Raw genomic sequence first — 21,110 nt, 5'->3', positions numbered from 1 at the left:
TAGCTGAAATATGTACTCTCTGGTTCTTTATGAAAGAATTAAGAGCTTTGCTCTGAAACAGAATTTTACAACTTTAATGTAAAGTTGGGATATGGCAGAGCATGTCTATAATCTTGGCACCTGGAATATAAATAAACCAAATTTTAATTTTAAATCAAACTACAAATAGATTTGATTCATTTTTAATAGTAGGATTGAAATATTAAAGTATACTCCTTCTTGATATTGACTTTCTTCTAGACCTTAAACATCTTTTTTTTAGTAACTTTCTGGATTGTCTTTCTGTTCCTCAGTCTAGTTTTCATTATAAGTTATAAATAATATGTATACTTCTGATTCCTTTACCTTCTCCTAAAATGTACCACCTACATAAAACACTGTTCTAGAGGCCACCTGTAATACACTTAACTCTACTACATCTAACAATACAAAACTGAGCAAATTATGAGAACAAAGAACTGTTGTGTCTATAAAACAGAACTGAGGCAGGAACACTGCAGCTCATGCTTATAATCTTAGCATTCTAAAGGGTAAATCAGGGAAGAATTCAAGGCTAGCTGGGGTTACATGGCAAAGCTGCCAAAACAAAACAAATAAACACCAGCAAAAACAAAACAAAACAAAAAATATAGCAAAATTTAGTTGAATGATTTGCAAGACTATTCTTGTCACTTTAAAAACAAACTACAACTAAGAGCCCACAGGACTTTTCTGACACTCAGAAATTCTGAAGATATGTTAAAATTTCTTTAAAGATTTGAAGTTATAAGTCATAAATGAGGTTCACTTAGAACAACCTAATCAACACAGCAATAACAAAAAAGGGCAGAGCAACTGAACACCATATTAAGCAGACACTTATATGTGTCAAAATAAACAGCTGTGACATATAACACTTAAAAGAATCGTTTCCCATTTGACTTTTTCTGAGTCGCCAGAAAACCTCAAATCAACAATTTAATACGAAAACTCCTAAACTGTTAGCATCCTTGGCACATGGCACAGGAAAATCCATAGAGGTTTTAAGAAAATTCCCTCTTTTTTTATTGGCCTTAATGCACATAAATATAACCTCAAGAAAAACATCAACTCACAGTAAAAATATAACTAAATTCCCCCAAAAAGGAAGACACCACGACATAAACAAAACTACCAGAAACAAACTACAACTAAAGTGGCTTCAGATAACAGAACTACCAGAGACTGCAAAAGGGCTATGTTCGGTGTACTTAAGAAATAGAAAAAAATATTGCAAACGAAGATATATGGGGAGGGGGGCTATTAAAAAAACGACCAAGCAGACTTTAAAAGAATTTCTTTTTGAAAAATTCAAGGTATCACAATACAAACTTTTGAAATACAAAATAACTAGAACCCCAAAACTGAAAAAAGAAAATATTCAGAATGTCTCAGGGAAAAAGAAATGGACTATATAAAAGAGAGGTAACAAAAAATTAAACAAGAAAATCTAATATACACCCAATCTGTTTCTTGGAGGAGGTGAAGAGAGACTGGGTTAGAGACAATACTGAAGAGAAAATGTCTAAAACCTTTCCAAAAGTCAATTTAAAAATTTAATCACTGATTTAATAAGCCTACATTATCTCAATCAGGAGAAATTTGAAGAAAATCTATAAAGACCACATTATAGTGAAAATCATCAATATCAAAATCAAAGAGAAAAATTCAGAGAAAAGAGATTACAACATGGAGACTGTCAGTTAACCTCTCACCTAAAGAGAAAGCCATAAGCATTAGTGTACCTCCATGTTTCTGAGAGAAAAAATAACTGAAATCTAGAATTATTAATATATACACAATACAAATGTTTTCAAGAATGAAGGCCTAGAGTGTAGTTCAGTGGTAGAGCATTATCATACAGAAAACCAGGACTAATCCTTTGTATAGTAAAAAACAACTGTAACAAGAATGAAACTGATATTAAGTCACTGAAGAAACACGACACCTGAGTTTGTTACTAGCAAACCATTACTAAGTTAAATAATAAAGACTGTATCTCATTTAGGAAGAAAATGAATCAAACAGCCATGACAACATATAAGTTGAGTACAAGGTAGGAGATGAAATTAAAAAGATCTTGCAGTATTTAGAAGGAGGCAAAAAAAAAAAGTTGTAGCCACTAATCATTTAAGCACACATTTTTATAATTTTCAGATTAAAAATTATAAAAGAACAGAAACTGATTACATTTTAAAAAATGAAATGTGAAAAAAATCAACCTGTAAGTCTAGAAAAAAGAGGGAAGGGATAGGAAAGTATATACAGGAGAAATGACAGGCACATGTAAAAACAAACAGTTGGATGTTAAGTTCAAATACATCACTAATTACAGTAACTATAAATGGACTAAATGACCACCAAAAAAGACAGACTTACAGAGTCATCACCAACAATGGTCTTTGTAAATGTTACAACTGGGTCTAACAAAGGCTGCCTGGTCCTTTCAAGAAACTGAAGACTAGTCTGATATACAGGCTTTTTAATAGATCTGAACAACACACAAACCCAATGCTAAAATAAAGGACTGAAAAATTAAAGACTTTTTTTTTTTAAGTATTAAGATGACTTTCTCTCACCTTATCTAACATTTGGAACCACTTGCAAATACTTACTGGTAACTGCAGAAAATCCGCAAAAGGTCTTCTGTACGAAATTCTTGAGGAAAGTCATAAATTTCAATGACATGTGGGAATTCACATTCACTGAGATCAATATCGGTAAGTTCATGGCTGTAATAATCAAATCTAGGCTCCTGGATGCTTTTTCTGTTCTTCATATTCCCTGATAACTAGGGAGGAAGAAACACAGTAAAGTGCCTGCTAATGGGAAATCAAGGCATTAGAATTCCCTTCCATATAAACAATCCTGCTCCTGTCTCCATGTTTTTAGTCCTTAACTTCTGGCATTATCTCTGTATTAGTGGTGTTCGTGGACACAATAATGGCTAGGCCCACCTGCTTTATAATCATACATGTGAAATGTGGGAAAAGGTGTTAAAATCTCAGCAAATAAGCAAGTCATAAAACTTAACTTGTATCTACCAATAATCATGTGAGAAAATGGACTTATTAGGGATGTGTGGATGGAGCTCAGTGACACAGCACTTGTCTAGTATTCAAGGCCCCAGGTGTGGTGCACAGAGAATGGCTGGAGGAAGGAAGGATAGACAGACGGATGGATAGATTAACATAATGAGTTACAAATGGCACATTCTGGAAACTAAATTTCAGATAACAGCCGAAGAGATGAATTAACACTTGTTTTAACTGGGCTCACTGATCAGGCCCATTTCATAATTTCTTTTCTGGAAGTGAACAAAAACAAAATAAAGAAGTTGGGCAGTGGCACACGCCTTTAATCCCAGCACTCATGGGGGGAGAGGCAGGTGGATCGCTGAGTTCTAGGCCAGCCTGGTCTAGGACAACCAAGGCTACAGAGAAACCCTGTCTCAACAAACAAACAAAAACAAAAAAAGAAAACAAAATGTTTTAAGAGTGAAAAACTTTTAGTTCATCTTTGATTGTATATTAAAAGGTAAGAGAAAGCTTACAAAGGAACTTATGATAAACATATGTAGCATAAGCAGTTACACTCAAGGTCCCCAGCATAGGAGCTACCTAAAGCTATCAAAGAATTAATAGTAATGAACTGCTATCTCATTAAAAAGAAAACTCAAAAACCCCTGAAAGCTATTAACTGCCCATACTGGAAGCAACAGGAAAAGGCAAGATGCAAAGCCATGGCATCATGGTGCCACTAGGTCTTGGAGGGACCTGTGATCAAAGTCCAACTATAGGCTCTTCAAGCACTCCCTCTCTTATGGCTGTCATCAGAAGGAAGGAGAGAGAATTTATAATGCCAAAAATACATCTCTTCTTTTTGGAAAAGTGCAAAACAGATATAATCAAATTACTGGGGAGGGAGGGAAAGAGACATTATTAATAATTGATTAATAAGTTATTTAATTAATAATCTAGACATTATTCTAGTTTATTTTCCCCACTAACTCCTGTTTTCCACCTAAAAGCATGGGAATAATAGTATCTCCACCTCATAGACATATAAAGTAAATGAGATGTGGTAGATGCTTGGCACACAGTATTAAAATAAAAAAAATGTAGCCCACGTTTACAGGTCAGGCACCATGTTAGCTACAATTTGTTCAAAACAGAGAGCAAGAAGAGACTGCTCCCCCAACTGCACAAAGAGTAAAGGCCAACTGAGCTATAAAAGTAGAGTTTTCCTGGGTGTACAAGAAATCTAAGTTTGCCAAACAACCAAGTGGTCTCCAATCCACAGGCACATAGAGAGCTTTCCTTTCTGCATGCAGACCATGAGAAGAAGTGGTCACAAGTAGGCAAGAAGATATTAGGTAGTGTAACTTACACAGACATTCAGAATTCTGTCATCATTCAGAAATCAAGCCCTATGCCAGAGGCACACTGTGATCACCAGAACCTAAAATCACCAAGCTTGAGTACTACAACTTTTATTTTTCAAAGTCATTTCAGGTATTGGGGACTCTTATATTCAAATTAAAAATTTGAGGATCAGCTGGTTAATTCTACCAAAATAAGCATCTGGATCTTCACTGGCTATGTTATCCAATTTGGAAAGTTATCTTAATATGAAGATGAGATGTATTTCCATTTATTTTTATCTTTCAACATTTTGAATTTATTACATATGTATTTATTTTGTGTGTACATGTACATGTGAAGGCTCCTGAGGAACAATCAGATGACAACCTTGCAGGAGCTACTCCCTTCCTTCACTACACAGGCCTTGAGGACAAACTCAAGTCATCTGGCCTGCTGTAGGCACCTTCATTCAAAGAGCCATCTCAATGGCCTCATTTTGAGTTTTAGAGTACCAGTTTGATATTTTTTGTTAAACTTATTCCTAAGCATTTTCTTTTTGATGCTGTTGTAATATAATTGCTTTCTTCATTTCATTTTTTTTTGATTGCTGACATTGACATTTTTATTTACTCTGCAAAAGCTAAACAAAGTACTGTGTATCTGTACATTTACAAATTAGGGTTAAATAAGGCATTGTGAGAAGTAAAATGCAGACTATAAAATATCTTTGGAAAAATAAATCATTTGAAGTGATTATCAAGAAAAAGGCAGGATAGTCTGGCATGAAAAATTGACTCAAATTCTTTGTTCTACCCTAGTAGGTAAAACTGAATTCATACACCTCAATTATTGAGCACTCTGGCTCCTGAAAATGATTAAAAAACAGTCAGTAATAGAAAACCTCATGAAATGCTTAATACAGATTTTCAACATGAAAGAATCTAAAATCAACTAGTTGACAGACAAGGTTCTGGGCACACCTATGAAAAATTATCTATGTTATGGTAAGTGAGGTGAGAGGTCCCACCCAGAATAAGGGCAGACCCTGCACTGAATGAAAAGAATGCCTACTTCCCTCATGCTGTGGGTATTATTTAGAACCATTTACATTTCTATTCACATAGTGTGTGTGTGTGTGTGTGTGTGTGTGTGTGTGTGTAGGTAGGTAGGAAGACAAACTGTTAATGTTCTCTCCTGAGAATCCCTGAAAAGTATTGGAAGGAATTTGAGAGATAGGAGTGACACACAAATGGGCATAAAACAGGGAAATGCACAGAGAATAAAAGAATATAAAGACGGAAGGACCAAAGTGAGATTGTCAAGGTAGGTTCACTAACACAGAAGGATCTGGAATAGACCTAGTAGTTCAGAGCTTTAAGGAAAGGCTATTAGATATGAGGAACAAATACTGACACTGATGAGATAGGAATCTCTGACAGGGTAGACTTAGACTATCTAATATAGTGGTTTCATGTCATATGAGGATATACAGTACTTGAAATATGGCTAGTTCATATAAGATGAGCTTTAAATATAATGTATCAAGTTTCAAAGATTTAACACAATAATAGAATGTAAAAATATATCTTATTCATGATTTCTTACACTAATCACATACTGAAATGGTGTTTTGGACATATATTAAAATACATAAATTATACCTGCTTGTTTTTATTTCTTATGATTAGTAGAAAATTCAACCTTCCTGTTCGGTATGGTGGCACATGCTGTAAATCCCCAAACTCTACAGGCAAGTGGATCTCTGTGAGTTTGGGGCCAGCCTGGTCCAGAACAGACAGAGTTGTACAATGAGACTGTCTGAGGGATAAAAATCCAAAGTTACACATGTGGCTCCTATTTCTATGGTAGACAACTAATCTTAAGTGTAACCAGTTCTGGGACAATATTTCCTAAAGTCAATATGAAATATTTCTATTGTAAGACTCACATTTTATAGGTAAGAAATATTTGATAAAAATCAAACAGATGAGAGATTTATAATTTGATCCATTTTGATGCATCTACAGCAGACCAAAGGAGAATTTGCAAATGACTCTGAGCAAATAATTTAAAATATATATCATGTGTGTATGTGATGTGTGTATAGGTTGCACTACAGCACACATGTGGAAGAAGTCAGGGGACAACTCTTATGAAGTCTAGACTCTCCTTCTATCTTTCTGTGGATCAAACTTAGGTCAGGTTGCCATGCAAGTGCCTTTACCTGCTGAGTAACCAACACAAACATCTGAAGACTTTTATCAGTGTTCTTGTCTTGCTGCTTAGAAAGCCTAAGTGAAACATCATATTCTTTCATTTATTTAACTTGCTACCACAAACTGTTCAACTAGTCAACTTCTTTGAAGTATGGCTTCAAGATCCGTACTGCCCAGGTAGTCTGGCCAGGCCTACAAAATATAGCTTGACTTACCATGACATAATCATCCAAATCTATTTACAAATTTTTTTAAAAAATGAAATAAAGAATGATGGGAAGTAAAAAAAAAAAAATACAGGCTCTTTAATTCTTGTTTAAGATACAAAAGGAAAATACAAAGATTTGATTTATTCTCTATAAAAAATTAAAATATGCTACATTATTGGGAGAGTTATCTACATCTCTGTCAGATGGCTGCTATTATTATCCCAAATTCTATGTGCAGACAGAGAATTATGTCACCGAGAGTCTATGGTTACAAATCAGATTACTGACAAAGTCTGAATCATAATTCCAGTCACCTGGCTGCTAATCTAGCTTCCATTCAATAACATAGTAAAGGGGCCTTATAGCAAATGGAACCAGAAGCAATGCCTGCATCAGTGTTCAGCGTAACACTCTTTTTGATTAAGGATTTATGAATAAAAGCTCTTGTAGGCAGGAGGAAGGATAATATCAATGGCAAAGTTGATAAGATAACAGAACTAAGGATTTCTTTGCACTCCTATATTCTAATAGGTTACAAATTTTCAGAAAACAAAACAAAACAAACAAAACACTGCCCACATTAAGCAGCCTCCTAAAGATGTTCCACACTGATTCCTGAAACCTGTAAAATTAGGTATGAATTAGACAGTAGACACAGATGTGCAAATCAGCTGACCTTAAAAACAATTAAGAGCATCTTTGTGGGCCTGATGCAGTAATAAGCATCTTTAAAAGCTGAAGACCTCAGCTGTTGGGGGTGGGGGGGGTGGGAGGAGGACAGGGTTGTAAGCAGGGCAACCTCTAGTAGCTGAAAAAACTTTTAAAAAATAAATCACTTCCCTCACAGCTTCCATAAAAGAAGCTTGCCAATATCCTGATCTAGTCCAGAGGTACACCATCTTGGGACTTCTGATCTCTAGAGCTGTAAAATAATTAATTTGTGTAAGCCTCTGAGTACACTTATTACAGTAGCAGTATACTATATGCTAAATATCTAATAATAGTGCTTTCCTTACTTTGCCTCATGTCACCCCATTAGATATGCCAGATATACCACATGGCAGAGCACAGGGAGTCTTATGGAAGACTTGGGGGGCATAGAAGGCCCTGGAGAGGACAGAAGCTCCACAAGGAGACCAACAAAGACAACAAATCTGAGCCCCAGTGTTGGGGGGGGGAGGTTGCAGAGATTGACGCATCAACTAAGGACCATGTATGGAGAAGATCTAGACCCCCTGCTCAGATGTAGCCCATAGAGAGCTCAGTCTCCATGTGGGTTCCTGAGTAAGGGGAGCAGGGATTATCTCTGACATGGGCTTGGTTGCCTGCCCTTTGATTGTTTCCCAGCCCACAGAAGAGGCTAGGGTCAGACAGTAGGGGAGGAGGACTCCCTCTTTCTGTGGTCCAGGGGCGAGAGGAAGGGGGAATGAGGGAGGGAGGGTGGTACTGGGAAAAGCCGAAGGAGGAGGCTACAATTGGGATATAAGGTGAACAAATTATAAAAAATAAAATAAAAAAGATGCCACACTCTAACCAAAGAGCCATGCTCAGCAGCCTACACAGTGCACTCTTCATCCTACTATTTTGAGCACTGATTTGGAAGTGACTTTGTATAACCCCTTGCATGGACATACTCAACATTGCCCTAAGGGGTCACTTGTATTGTCCTCTGTGCATCAAACAGCACTAACCTCATTTGCATTTTCCAAGTATTCACTACACAATACTTTGTATCGAAGCCAGACCTCTTTTCCTCTAATTTTATTCTGACCCCCAAGTCATCCATTAGACCTCCAAATGTTTGGCTGATCATTTACTGACTCCAGTGGCAGAGAACAAATGTAAGCTCTAGTACCTGCCTATGAATTCAGCACATGAATCACTTAGAACATGAAAATATAAGAAGGGGCCAAGTGAATGTTCCAACTGTCATGAGCTGAGGCCTGGTTCCTATTTAGGCAGCACAGACAGGTAAACATGGAGGGCTGACCTGGGCATTCTTGGAAGGCTGTTGTTACGTAGATATACTAACACTCTAACCATGTAGTAATTTACATTTACAGTTAAGAGGAAAACCGGGAAGTTTCTCCTCTTCCCCACATGCTTGTAAGACCAGATGAGGAGACACCACTGATAAGGTAGAATGGTAGAATAACTAGTTGACTGGAATAGGAAAACTAAGTCAAAATAGCAGTGCTAAAGGGGCCAACCTTTTCAAACCAGTCCTGGAAGCTTAATTCAAGTACTGCTATGATACTCAGTAACAACAGCTAGAAACCTAGAACTCATAAAGCTAGCAAAACTGACATTCACTGTCACTTTGTTTCTGAATTTCTCTAGAACCCAAAACAATTTTTTTTTTCTAATGCTACTTTGAGTTATCTAGAGTCTTACATCATATGCCAGCTGTCATCTTGATTCTATTTTAGAGGATATTATCCTTGCCCATTATCCCTCTCAGCAACAGGACGAGACGTGTTTCTGACCTTTGACCACAGATACAGTGCTTTGAGGAAAAAAAGCTAATCTTAATCCAAGAAAGCAGTGTAACAGCATGAAGTATTAGCTATTTAGTCTTTATCTGGTATCCAGTATGCCTGGAATCTCTTTGGTTTTTTTCTTAATCATCCCGGCCTATAGGCAGTCCTTACAAAGATCCATATAAGATTACTGATTAGTACTCACATTCCTGTCTCAGTTCTAGGCCTCATGCAAATCTCCATCTTCCTACACTTCAGAGTTATCTCAATAAAACACAATGCTGAATTTGAATATAGTTAGATTATCCATTATCATTTGAGCAGTCATGCCTATAGCTGGTCATTCCTTTCTTAAACCCAGCAACAGATTAACTCACCCGTATTTTTGATATGAATTATAAATTAATTAAAATCCAAGCTTACACAAGATTAAATTTTCCTAAAAGTATGCTTTCTTTTTAAACAAGCTTTCAACATAAATTGATCTTTAATTTCAGAGAAGTTGTTGTCTATTTATTTCTGACAAGGACAAAGAAATAGATTCTTTGCCAGCGCTTGCCTCTCCTCCCTGCTAGTGTCCTTGAACAAATAATAAACTGAATGGAATAAATATTATAAGTCAGGTCACTATTACATCTCCATCTGCCCCAACCACAACCCACATACACATACAGAGTTTGCTGGAAAAAAGTACACTAACGTACAGAACAGGGAACACCACGAATCTGATGCTTCAGAAGAGAATCACCAGGAGAAAGCCTCCTTATGCTGACAATACAGAATCAGAACTGTTTCCTTTCTTCCATTTTGAAACAAGTCAGAATCAAAGTGTTACTAGCTTGTGCATTACACAAAAGAATACATCGCTCAGCAGATCCAACAACATTCAGAAAGGTGTTTTTAATTTTAAGAATTATCTGGTTTGAAAAAAACAATACAAAGGGATCTCTTTTCATGTGAACCAGGGGCCTCTAGTCACCATGCACTAACAGACTGAACAAGGCAGACAATTCAATCATGGTCCAAGTGATCATGGCAGAACACAGAACTGAAAGAAGTCGCTACAAATTCCCATTCAGGTAGCAAATAACCTATCAGTTTAGAAAGTTTTATAAAAATATAAACTGTGAAATCTGTTAAGATGAGCTGGAACTAATAATAATAATAAAAAAACCCGTGAAAATAGAAACAGTAATAAAAAGACATGGAAAATGTATGCTTTATTCATTAAAAACAAAACAAAACAAAACAAAACAAAAAAAAAAACCAGGAGAAAGAAGTTAGGAACTCAGAATAAAATGGAAGAAAGAAAGAACTATAATCATTTTCTTAACTCTCTGGCCTGACCAGCATCAAACTGTTTTAACCATGGAAGATCTAGTCTTTCTAGGATCAGTGTGTCATTCATCAGACAATCAAATAGATTGTCAATACATCCCTTGAGTGGCTGTTTTAGTCATTGATTTAAATTAATTATCCTTCAGATTGCTATGTGGCTGTAAGATCATATAATTACATATTTTCTCTCTAAATAAAATATAAACATTTTTTAGAACATAGCCAGCTAGGCACAAAAGCCTTTAATGAAGCAATAAAAGTAACAGCTTCCTATTTAAAATTATGGTGCCAAAAGTTCCAAGTGTTTAATATTTGCTATTTAATGTCTTTGGAAGTGGCTGGAATGTAAGTTTTTTCTGTTTTGTTTTTTTTTTAAAGATTTTTATTAATATTATTATTTATACAGTATTCTGCTTGCATGTGTGCCTGCAGGCCAGAAGAGGGCACCAGATCTCATTATAGATGGTTATGAGCCACCATGTAGTTGCTGGGAGTTGAACTCAGAACCTTTGGAAAAACAGCCAGTGCTCTTAACTTCAACGCCATTTCTCCAGTCCAAGTTTTTTCTAACGGGCTCTCTACTTAAAATAGACATTTTTTTTTTTTTTGCAGGAGACAGTGGATGTCAGAACACCAGTTAATACACCGGGTGGAAATTGGTGCAACTCCTTTACTTTGGTCCCCGAATCTCATAGTTATGCAAGGTAAGTGGCTTTCTATAACAAAAAGACTATAAAATGGAAGACTACCTACCTATTTATTTCTATGCAAAAAACTTAAGGACCGGATATGGCCAATGAGGGTATGCAAGGCCAACATCCATCAACATCATTAGTGCTGCACTGTTGGTACCTCATCTGTCCAATCTACCCGTAAGTCTGATGACCATAACAGAAGGCAGCAAGAGCTATGGATGTTTTTTCTATTATTTTCCTGGGAAACAGTTAATTCCTAGAGAAAGAACAGAAATAATGCTAACAATCTCTCCTTTATTTTTACTAGTTTAAATTACTGGGCATAGCATATCCTTGTTTCAGAAGATGAAACGCAGTTGCTAGGTGGTGGTGGCACATGCCTTTGATTCCAGCACTTGGGAGGCAGAGGCAGGCAGATCTAAGGCCATCCTGCTCTACAGAGTGAGTTCCAGGACAGCTGAGGCTATACAGAAAAACCCTGTCTTGAAAAACTAACAATTAAATAAATAAATAATGTAAAATAAAAATAGAAGATGAAATGTGATCTTTGACAACGCATTAAGGGTTGCAGTTCTAGGAGCTCACTCACGACTTAACTATGTTCTAGTTTCCTTTGACCTGTTTTAGCGGTTCAAGTCTCACTCATCAGTCAATGGTTGCCATACCTTACTTTCCAGCATATCTTCCTACCTATTAGAAGCATTAACTATGCTTCTATGTCTAGGTTTTATCAACAAATAAGCAGGCCAACTGGGAAAAAAGCCAAAGCCTTCTGTTGGAAATATTTCAAAGTAGAGCTCTGCATTTAATAAAGTATGTCTGAGTAATATAAAAAATAAACTAAGATATTAGATTCATGGCAGCCTTCAAAATCCAGAGGAGGCTTGGGTCCATCAGATTTTATTCTATTTTCATCTGCCCTCATTCCTTAACATAGCCCTACTCTTCCTCAAGTACTGCTAAAGACACACAGGCACTAGCTGTATTCAGCCTAAAGCATTCTATATTCCTTTTTCTTGGTATCCCCAGCATTTATTCAGCCAGTCCTCTCATTATGCTACCATGATTCTCAAACACTTAGTTGCTACCTAAATTCTTTTGTACCTAGATGTGAAAGACCCAGTTGTATGCATGAATCCTTTCTTCCAAAACACAAATGAAACTGAAATCCCCAAGAATCCAAGTCCTGACAACAATGATGTTTTCAAATTTGGTAGAGGCCAACCTAAAAAATGAAGGACCTCAGTTCTAACAGGTCATTTCCATTCTCCAACAGTTACTAAGTACTTCCATGTGTGCACAGCTGCCTTTTGCAAGAAGTTACTCTTTCTCAGTATCAAGTTGGCCTTTATTTTTACCGCCTCTAACAGTTTCCACTCTCAAACTAGATTCTTTCCCAATGATCCGAACCTTTGTAAGTTGTCCCCATTCAGCTAACTCCCTCTATAACCTGAACTGGGTCTCAAACTCCTGTTTGATGGTGATTTTATAACTACCACCAACAGTAGTTCCCCAGTCACATTCTGAAGACATTTAAGGTGTGTGGATCTCTAGGCAAATACTGTAAAATTTTGTTTCAGAACCACTTGAAAAACTTAACAGATAAGTTGTTGGGCTAAAAAATATGCAATTCTAAGAGTTTCTTAGATGATACTTATCCTGATGGTTCATATATCCTCAATGAACTACTCAGCACCTTTGTGAATCTGATGAAGGAAGGCTATGAAGAAATGCACTGTACATATGCAATTCTATGTAACTTCAAAGGATCCTGGGTGTTCACTCCGTTCTATATTTCATTCTAAGAATCTTTAAGATGTTTTCTGACTTGGTATCAGGAAGCACTCGTTACAATAATGATGAAACTCAGTGTAAACATCAAGTAAACATGAAGTAAACTCAGTGTAAACATGAAGGAGTGCTTGACAGTGGAAAGTCAGTTTTGTCCAATACGCTGTCCTCTTCAGTCTTGGGGTCCCCTTCACAGATGTATGCTATTTTTCCATATACCTGATTTAATTCTTACAAACAACAAACTCATCATTTATCATTTAAAAGGCTCTTTAGTGGCTCAAACAAAACCTTTTAGGTGAAGACAGGGTCTGTCAGAAAGAACGTAAGTGTAAATAACATCCTCACTGTCAATGACAGAGCAGCACTGAAATCCTGATGTCAAGACAACCACCTGGGGGTATCATAAACAAACCATTTCTCCCTCCCAGACCAAAGTCATGTGAACCCTCTCTAAGAAAAGAAAGAGAAAGTGGTTCTCTATTTAAAAACAGTGGCTCTAATTTATAATAAAAAATTTAAATAGCAGAGAATAAATGTTAAAATATGAAAATGAATGTAGAACTCAAAAATTTCTACAATGCCTTCAAGACACGTTTTGTGTGTATGTGTGTGTGTATGTGTGTATACATATGTAAACTCTAATCAGCCATCATTATTCACGTATAGTTCCTTATATATACTCAATTTAACTCAGTATCAACTTCTTAATAGTCCTATTCTTTCATTCCCTTCTCTACTTCCTTCTACAGTTTTCAACATTCCAAAATTGACTAAAAAATAAAAATAAACAATTAAATTATAAATTATTTTCTTTCCCCAAATGGCTCATATAAAAATACATGTTGTCAACACAGAAAAATATTTTTGAAGTTCCCTCTATGTATTTCCTCAATGAGCAGCCAGAATCCATTAAATTCATATTTAATCTATTCATTATAACACATTTTAGGACTCAGCAATTACAGACATAGTAGGATTATGTGTGTTTTAACTTTTCCATATCTACTAGATATTCCTTTCTCAAAGTATAATTCTATCAGGCTATAGTTATTCCAAGAACTCTTAACTGAATGTGAGAAAATGAATGAATATATATAATGTGTATCAGAAATACTTCCAAATCTAGACTTTCTAGACTGTCTAAATATCATGTAATTTCAACTGAGCATACCTCTTGCAGAAGACGTGGATCTACACAATCACCATCATCATTAAACATTGATTCCCAGCTTTCCTCCACAGCAATATTTCCTTGATCGTGAGAAGTGTCTGGTGTTTTTAGAGCTACGGATGATTCCAGAGGTGATTCTCTATCAGAAAACGATACACCACACACTGCACTCTCTGAATCATCTTCCTCTTTTGTTTTAAACTCTTCAGCAGTTCTTAGTTTAAGCAATGCCTCTGTTATCTCCTCAGTAGTCTCCAGATCACTGCCCAAGGCACTCTCCAAAAGTACTTCTGTCCCATTTGACACACTCAGCTCAGAGTCCAAAGCAGTGGTACAATTGCTATCAGCAATCTTCTTTATGGGTAAAGAGGAAGCACAATCTGACATATTCTCTATCAACTTTCCTGTTGACTCTGTAAAACCAGATGCAATACTCTCAGCATAAATATCTGAGCAGGCAGTCAGGCTGCTAATGTTTTTAGAGTCGTTCTCACTTTTAGCTGGATCAAGAGGGGCTGCATCTGTAATCATTTCTATATAATCTGAGAAATTACTTGTATTGTCACTACTCTCATCAGAACCTCTAGGTGAAACTCTCCAAGGGCTGCCTGCAGTTACATGAGCACAAACTGCACCTGCAATGTCCACCACACATGCCTTGCTAATAGTAGTGTCACATACATTCTGAAATCCACTGTCTGTGTCCATTTCATGAACAGTGGTATCAGAAGGTTCATTCTTCATACATAACTCATCAGCAGAGCTGTTACTGTCACATTCTCTAGTCACTGTTGGGTCAATAATGCCATTTGTGCTCTCTAATTTGCTGACTATAACCATTTTAGGAGAAACATTACCCACAGGCCCAGGAATGGAGTCTACATCTTCCTGACCCAAGACAGACTCTCTACTGTTGACTGTATCCTTACTTTCAACTTCGAAGTCTAAAAAAGTTGGATCAACATCATCATCTGGACTTCCAGGAACAGACACTGCACAGATGCTCCCAGGCCTGTGCTTTGTCACTCCATCAGATGTTCCCACACTGTAGGGTGCAGTTTCCGAATCAGAACTTGGCATTGCTGGTATAGCCATACCCTCTGGTTTCAGCATAGTGGTGACAACTTGAGGAAATTGGGAGACTAACTCCATAACTTTGGCCTCGGTTTCAATTCTGCTTTCCAAATTTCTATTTACAAAAGTTTCCCCACTGAAATCACAAAGTTCCACATTCTGGATTGGTCTGTTTGGAACCTGAGCAGCACTGTCTTCTGAGCAAGATGGCAATGGATGCAACCCCTGCTGTCCTGTCACTCCCGCAGTGTGAACTTCTAAACACTCCATTTCCTTTGGTTTAAAAAGTCTTCTTAAAGGTATGTTAGATATAATCACAGCATTGGAGGCTCTGTGTTGATGTTGTTGGGTTGAGGCTTCTTTGGATTCTTCCGTTTCTCTGTTAGAACAAACCTTATCTTTACTCTTTTTCTGAAGGCACCCATCTTTCCTTAATTTTGATGAAGATCTCTTTCCTTCCCTCCAGTCACAATCCTTTCTATCAGAATGACCACTTAGTCTTTGAGACTGGGGTTTATTTCCAGAGATCTTCTGGGGAAGACAAGCTTCCTTCTGCTCTTTGACCACAAAGGCAGGAGGCCTACAGCTTTCCTCCTTGTCACCTGACTTGAGGACTGTTATGCTTCTTCGAGCTTTAGGTATATAAAGTGCCATGTCAGGTCTTCTGGTTCGAACTCTGCATCTCTCTGCTTCTTGCTGCATGGCACCACTTCAAGCTGAAAGAAAATGAAAGTTTTAATAACAAAAACCAAAGAAAATGTGAAGAATGGGTAGAGGCCTTCTAATCCATTCTATAACAATCACTGACCTAAAAAAAAACAACAACTCTGACATAAAATTCTAATGCACTCATAATGGCAATAAGGAAAGTAAATTCCCAAAACCTCATGAGATCATGGATTTTAGCAAGACACTGTTTCTATTTTCAAAACCACTTACCCTTACATACCAAGTTTCCTCTTTTCAAACAAGTAACTTTGCCTTAGTTTGAATTTAAAAACAGACTGTGAGAACAGTGAAGGCTCTTAAGTCCTCATAAATAACTATCTCCATATTCTGAAGTAATTTTTACTATGACAAGTATATTCAAAAGCCACACTTGCCAGAATAAATAAATACACACACACACATAGTGACTTGAGCGTCAGCTATACAATAAAACAGCTGATTGAGGAATTCTTCCTAGAAAACAGTACATATGAATCATGATTTTGCTGGAAAGGGTGTGTGTGTGTGTGTGTGTGTGTGTGTGTGTGTATGTGTGTAAAAGGCTGGTCTAATATTATACACTGTGTATGTTTGTGTGTATGTCTGTGTGTGTGTCACACTGAACCTTGTAAATATACACATTCCTTTGTGTCAACAAAACAAAAATACCCTTTTTTTTTTTTTTAAATTTTAGGTTAACCATCCTTGATCTAAAAACACAAATTTCAAAATATAAAACGTTTGGAGTAATATGTTAGCACTCAGTATTGGGTTTCGGAGCTTTCAGACTTGTTTTTGGATTAGCAATACCAACATTTTAGGAATACAAAAACCCCACAAACCCCTGAAGTCAGAAACCCTTCTACCACAAAGCATTTCAGATAAGGAAACCCAGTTGTGATACTACTCACATAAGTGACCTACACTAAGTTTTCTCTACTTCCAGCAGTAATAAAATAGATCCAAGCAGGAAGGAGGAGGGTGGGGACCAGGAAAACCATAAGCCAACTCACTGGCAATCCCTGACAACCTCCTCCACGGTTTGTCAACAAAATTTAACAGGAATTTAAGAAAGATTAAATAAATCTTTACCTACTTTACTAACTACAAGGAAGCATGCTAGGCACATTGTATGATCACTGTAATTTTCAAACTAGTGCTGTGAAGTGTGAAGAACTTAGGACAGAGAAAAGGGCCACATATAACAAACCCATACACACCCTCTAGCATTTTATACATTTTAGTATATATTTAGTATAAATTTTTAGAGGAGAGATATGAAGAAGAAAGAGAAGAAGCTTGTCACTCCTGTTCACTCTCTCTCAGATTCCTAAAGTCACCTGATCCATAATATTCTTTATTGAAGACACTCTTTCATGGCAGTTTTTTTTTTTTGTCTGTTTGTTTTGTTTTGTTTGTTTTTTTTAAGACTGAAAATATAACACAATCAAGTATCTCCAGTAGTGTTTTTATTTCTGGGTTGCCTTTTTTTTAAGATGACATAAAGGCTCACTATGTATGCTAAGCTGGCCTAGAACTTGTTATACAGTCAAGACTGACCTTGAATTCAAGATTCCCATGCTTTAGCCTCTCCAGTGAAGCCTTCTGAATACACCTGACCTCTCTTCTTTTAATAATGTTATAGTATTTAGTTAATTGTGTGTGTGTGTGTGCGCGTGTGCGTGCTTGTGAGCATGAGCCATGTGGAGGTCAGAGGACACTTTGACAGGAATTGGTTCTCTCCATGCATAATGTGAATCCTGGGATTTGAACTCAGATTGCCACAGTTGGCAGCTAACACCTTTACTTGCTGAGCCACCTATCTGAATTCCCTTTGCTATTTTGAACTCTTAATATCTGGCCCAACAGTGTTCATAGATTTTTTATTTTTCTTTTTGTGGAAGAACATGATTTTTAAAATATATTATTTTTTGTGTGTATATTTGTATATACACACATGAACACCACAGCATGCATGTGGAGGTCAGAGTTGGTTCTTTCCTTCCAAAATATGAATACCGGGGACTGAATTCAGGCTGTCATGTCAGTCTTGGCAAAAAGCACCTTTACCCACTGAGCCATTTTGCTGGCCTAAGAATATGATTTTATTAGTGAGCCAGATTTTAAGAAGGTCTAAGTTTCCACTTGAAAAGATGCAATTAACACACTGTGACTCAATTTCAATAAGTAAAGCACCTATCAATATATACCTGGGCAAACTTCTGGGTAGAAGTGGGCAGCTGTGGATTAGCTGAAATAACTTGTAAATTGCTTCAACTGATTAAATAACAGAAGTAATGACAATGAGCAGAAGTGAATTTACAAGGAGAGGGTATTGAAGGAACAATATGGACTTACATCCCCACAGCCTTTTCAAATTTAACATTTCATATGATGTAAATGTAAAACATTTCATACAGATGTAAAACAAAAAGTACCAAAGAAATGTTCATTTGCCATGAAACTTGATGGGCTTAATAAAGAGCAAAAAATAATAAAATTACAATTCATCATTTCTAGGATATTAAGTGAAATACTAAAAGCAACATGAAAGCAACAGAAATAAACACATAATATGTTTGGATTAAAAAAAAAATCTAGGGGGCTGGAGAGATGGCTCAGCAGTTAAGAGCACTGGCTGCTCTTCCAAAGGACCTAGGTTCAAATCTCAGCACCCACATGACAGTTCAAAACTGTCTATAATTCCAGTTCCGGACACCCTCACACACACATACAGGGAAGGCAAAACACTGATGTAAATAAAATGAAATAGTATTTTTAAAAATATAATAGAAAATTTACTTCTGTAAAATCTATCCAAAGAAGTATCTGAAGGTTTCTATTACAGCCACAAGGTAAAAAAAAAAAAAAAAAAAAAAAAAAAAGCAACACACTCTTAGCATGGAGGAAAAAAAAAATGCATGATTAGAAGAACTAAGCAAAGATGTTTCTTGCCCAAAGGGAATTAAATGAAGCATCACAGCTAACATTACACCTGAAGACCAGCTGCTCTACATAAGAGACAGCATTTGTCTTCCACATTTCTATGTGTCTATGTTTCTTTAGAATCAACTGACAGAAATTAAAGGAAGCAACAGTTTTAACTCAATGAAAGAAAAAACAGAGCAAAGTAAAACAAAACCCTCTATTTCTAGATTTCTCCAATGCTATTATCAGGTAATAATTGTTTCCACTAAAAAACTAATACATCTAAATGACTGAGATACACTAGAGAAAGCATGTCTATTTACAACAAAGGTGGTCTAATTTTAAGCATCTTTCTAAATCATATTACTATCTCTAATCTGTAACTAGACTAGTAAGGTCCCCAAATTATGTACTTTAAAACTGTATGCTGTAGTGAATGGTTTCGAAAACAATACCTTTTTCTTATGATCATACATCATAATACTAAGTTTTAAATCGAAAAAGCAATATAATAAACTTATATTGCCTATTTCCTACTTAAATACAAAATTTAATTGGGTCATAACAAGCAATGTGGTGGTAAATTACCAACAAGCTCACCAAGTGCATTTCAGAGTGTTGGTTGTTTATATCAATGATATCTACAGTAAGTGACTCCTTTGATCAAGTGGATAACTACTTTGAATGATGGAAGAGTGTTTCTTCATTTTTTTAAGCTATCCACAATATAGTAAGACATGACACATTTACATTAGTAGTATTTTCATCATTGTAAGTCTAGAGAATCAATATGTAATCAAGCCCTGATTTATGGCATCTGCCAATCTCTGTAAATATTTTTTACTGTGGATAATTTCAAGCTAACAATGTGATATCATTGAACATACATTTTGGGGAAATCTGTAAAGACATATACTAGTTTTTTAATTGTAATCCTATGTGCCATACTTCATAGATATGGCTATTTAAGCCATCAGTATACAAAATTTCTAAAATTAATGATCAGCTCTTGGGCAAGTAGGAGATGCTCCAACACAGAATTTGCTGTGATGTCATTTCAGAATAAGTTACAGAAAAAAAAAGGGGGGGGGGGGGAGTATCCTTATCCTGAGGACTTCAAGATACTGTCAATTTAATTTAATTCAAATTTCATGAAAATTCATGAACTTCTTTTGGAACAGCAGGCATGACAGTCTTTAACATTGGAAGTATGGTGACCTGCCACATACAATTTAAAGATAAATGTATCTTGGATTAAAAAATTCCCATCCATTTATTGATTGTTGCTCTTCCATGGTGATCAAACAGGATACAGGGGATTATTTCAATCTTCTTGTATCTGTTGAGACTTGCTTTGTGACCAAGTATATGGTCTATTTTGGAGAAGGTTCTGTGAGGTGCTGAGAAGAAGGTAACTTCTTTTGTGTTTGGGTGTAAGGTTCTGTAAATGTCTGTTAGGTCCATTTGATTCATGACCTCTGTTAGAGACATTGTTTCTTTGTTTAGTTTCTGTTTTGTTGACCTGTCCTTTGTTGAGAGTGGGGTGTTGAAGTCTCCCACTATTAATGCATGGGGATCTATGTGTGGTTTAAGTTTTATCAATGTTTTTTTTACAAATGTGGGTGCCCTTGTATTTGGGGCATAGATGTTCAGGATTGTGATGTCTTCCTGGTGGAATTTTCGCTTGATGAGTATGAAGTGTCCTTCCCCATCTCTTTTTATTAATTTTGGTTGAAAGTCTATTTTATCAGATATTAGAATGGCTACTCCTGCTTGCTTCTCTGCAATGAAAAATAAGGAAATCATGAAATTTGCAGGTAAATGGTGGGACCTGGAAAGGATCATCCTGAGTGAGCTGTCCCAGAAGCAGAAAGACACACACAGTATATACTCACTCATTACACATATAACATAGGATAAACCTACTAAAATCTATACATCTAAAAACAGGAAACAACCTAGGAACCTGCCACAGAGGGCCTCTGAAAGGCTCTGCCCTGCAGACTATCAAAGCAGACGCCAAGACTTATGGCCAACTGTTGGGCAGAGTGCATGGAATCTTATGTAAGAAGTGAGAAATAGTAAGATCTGGAGAGGACAGGAATCCCACAAGGA

At 36.4% G+C, this 21,110-nt stretch overlaps 1 protein-coding gene across 9 annotated transcripts in view; it reads right to left on the bottom strand.

Moving 5' to 3' along the window:
- The window catches only part of R3hcc1l (R3H domain and coiled-coil containing 1 like), a 98,385-nt gene that overhangs the window by 13,620 nt on the left and 63,655 nt on the right, over window positions 1-21,110 (bottom strand). For all 9 annotated transcript variants that reach the window (XR_009593764.1, XR_009593762.1, XR_009593763.1 and 6 more), the window contains 2 exons: window positions 14,286-16,075; window positions 2,634-2,809 (listed from right to left, as the gene is read on the bottom strand). Coding sequence is in view for 6 of the 9 variants with exons in the window: in XM_060389758.1 (XP_060245741.1) it covers window positions 2,634-2,809; window positions 14,286-16,061 (1,952 nt within the window). In the remaining 3 variants the exon portion in view is untranslated. The remainder of the gene's footprint in view (window positions 1-2,633; window positions 2,810-14,285; window positions 16,076-21,110) is intronic.

This window comes from Meriones unguiculatus, chromosome 1 (genome assembly GCF_030254825.1).
Source record: "Meriones unguiculatus strain TT.TT164.6M chromosome 1, Bangor_MerUng_6.1, whole genome shotgun sequence".
In the NCBI taxonomy this organism is placed as follows: Eukaryota; Metazoa; Chordata; class Mammalia; order Rodentia; family Muridae; genus Meriones; species Meriones unguiculatus.
The sequence above is the reverse complement of the archived record's forward strand: the minus strand, read 5'-3'. Positions and strand labels throughout refer to the sequence as shown.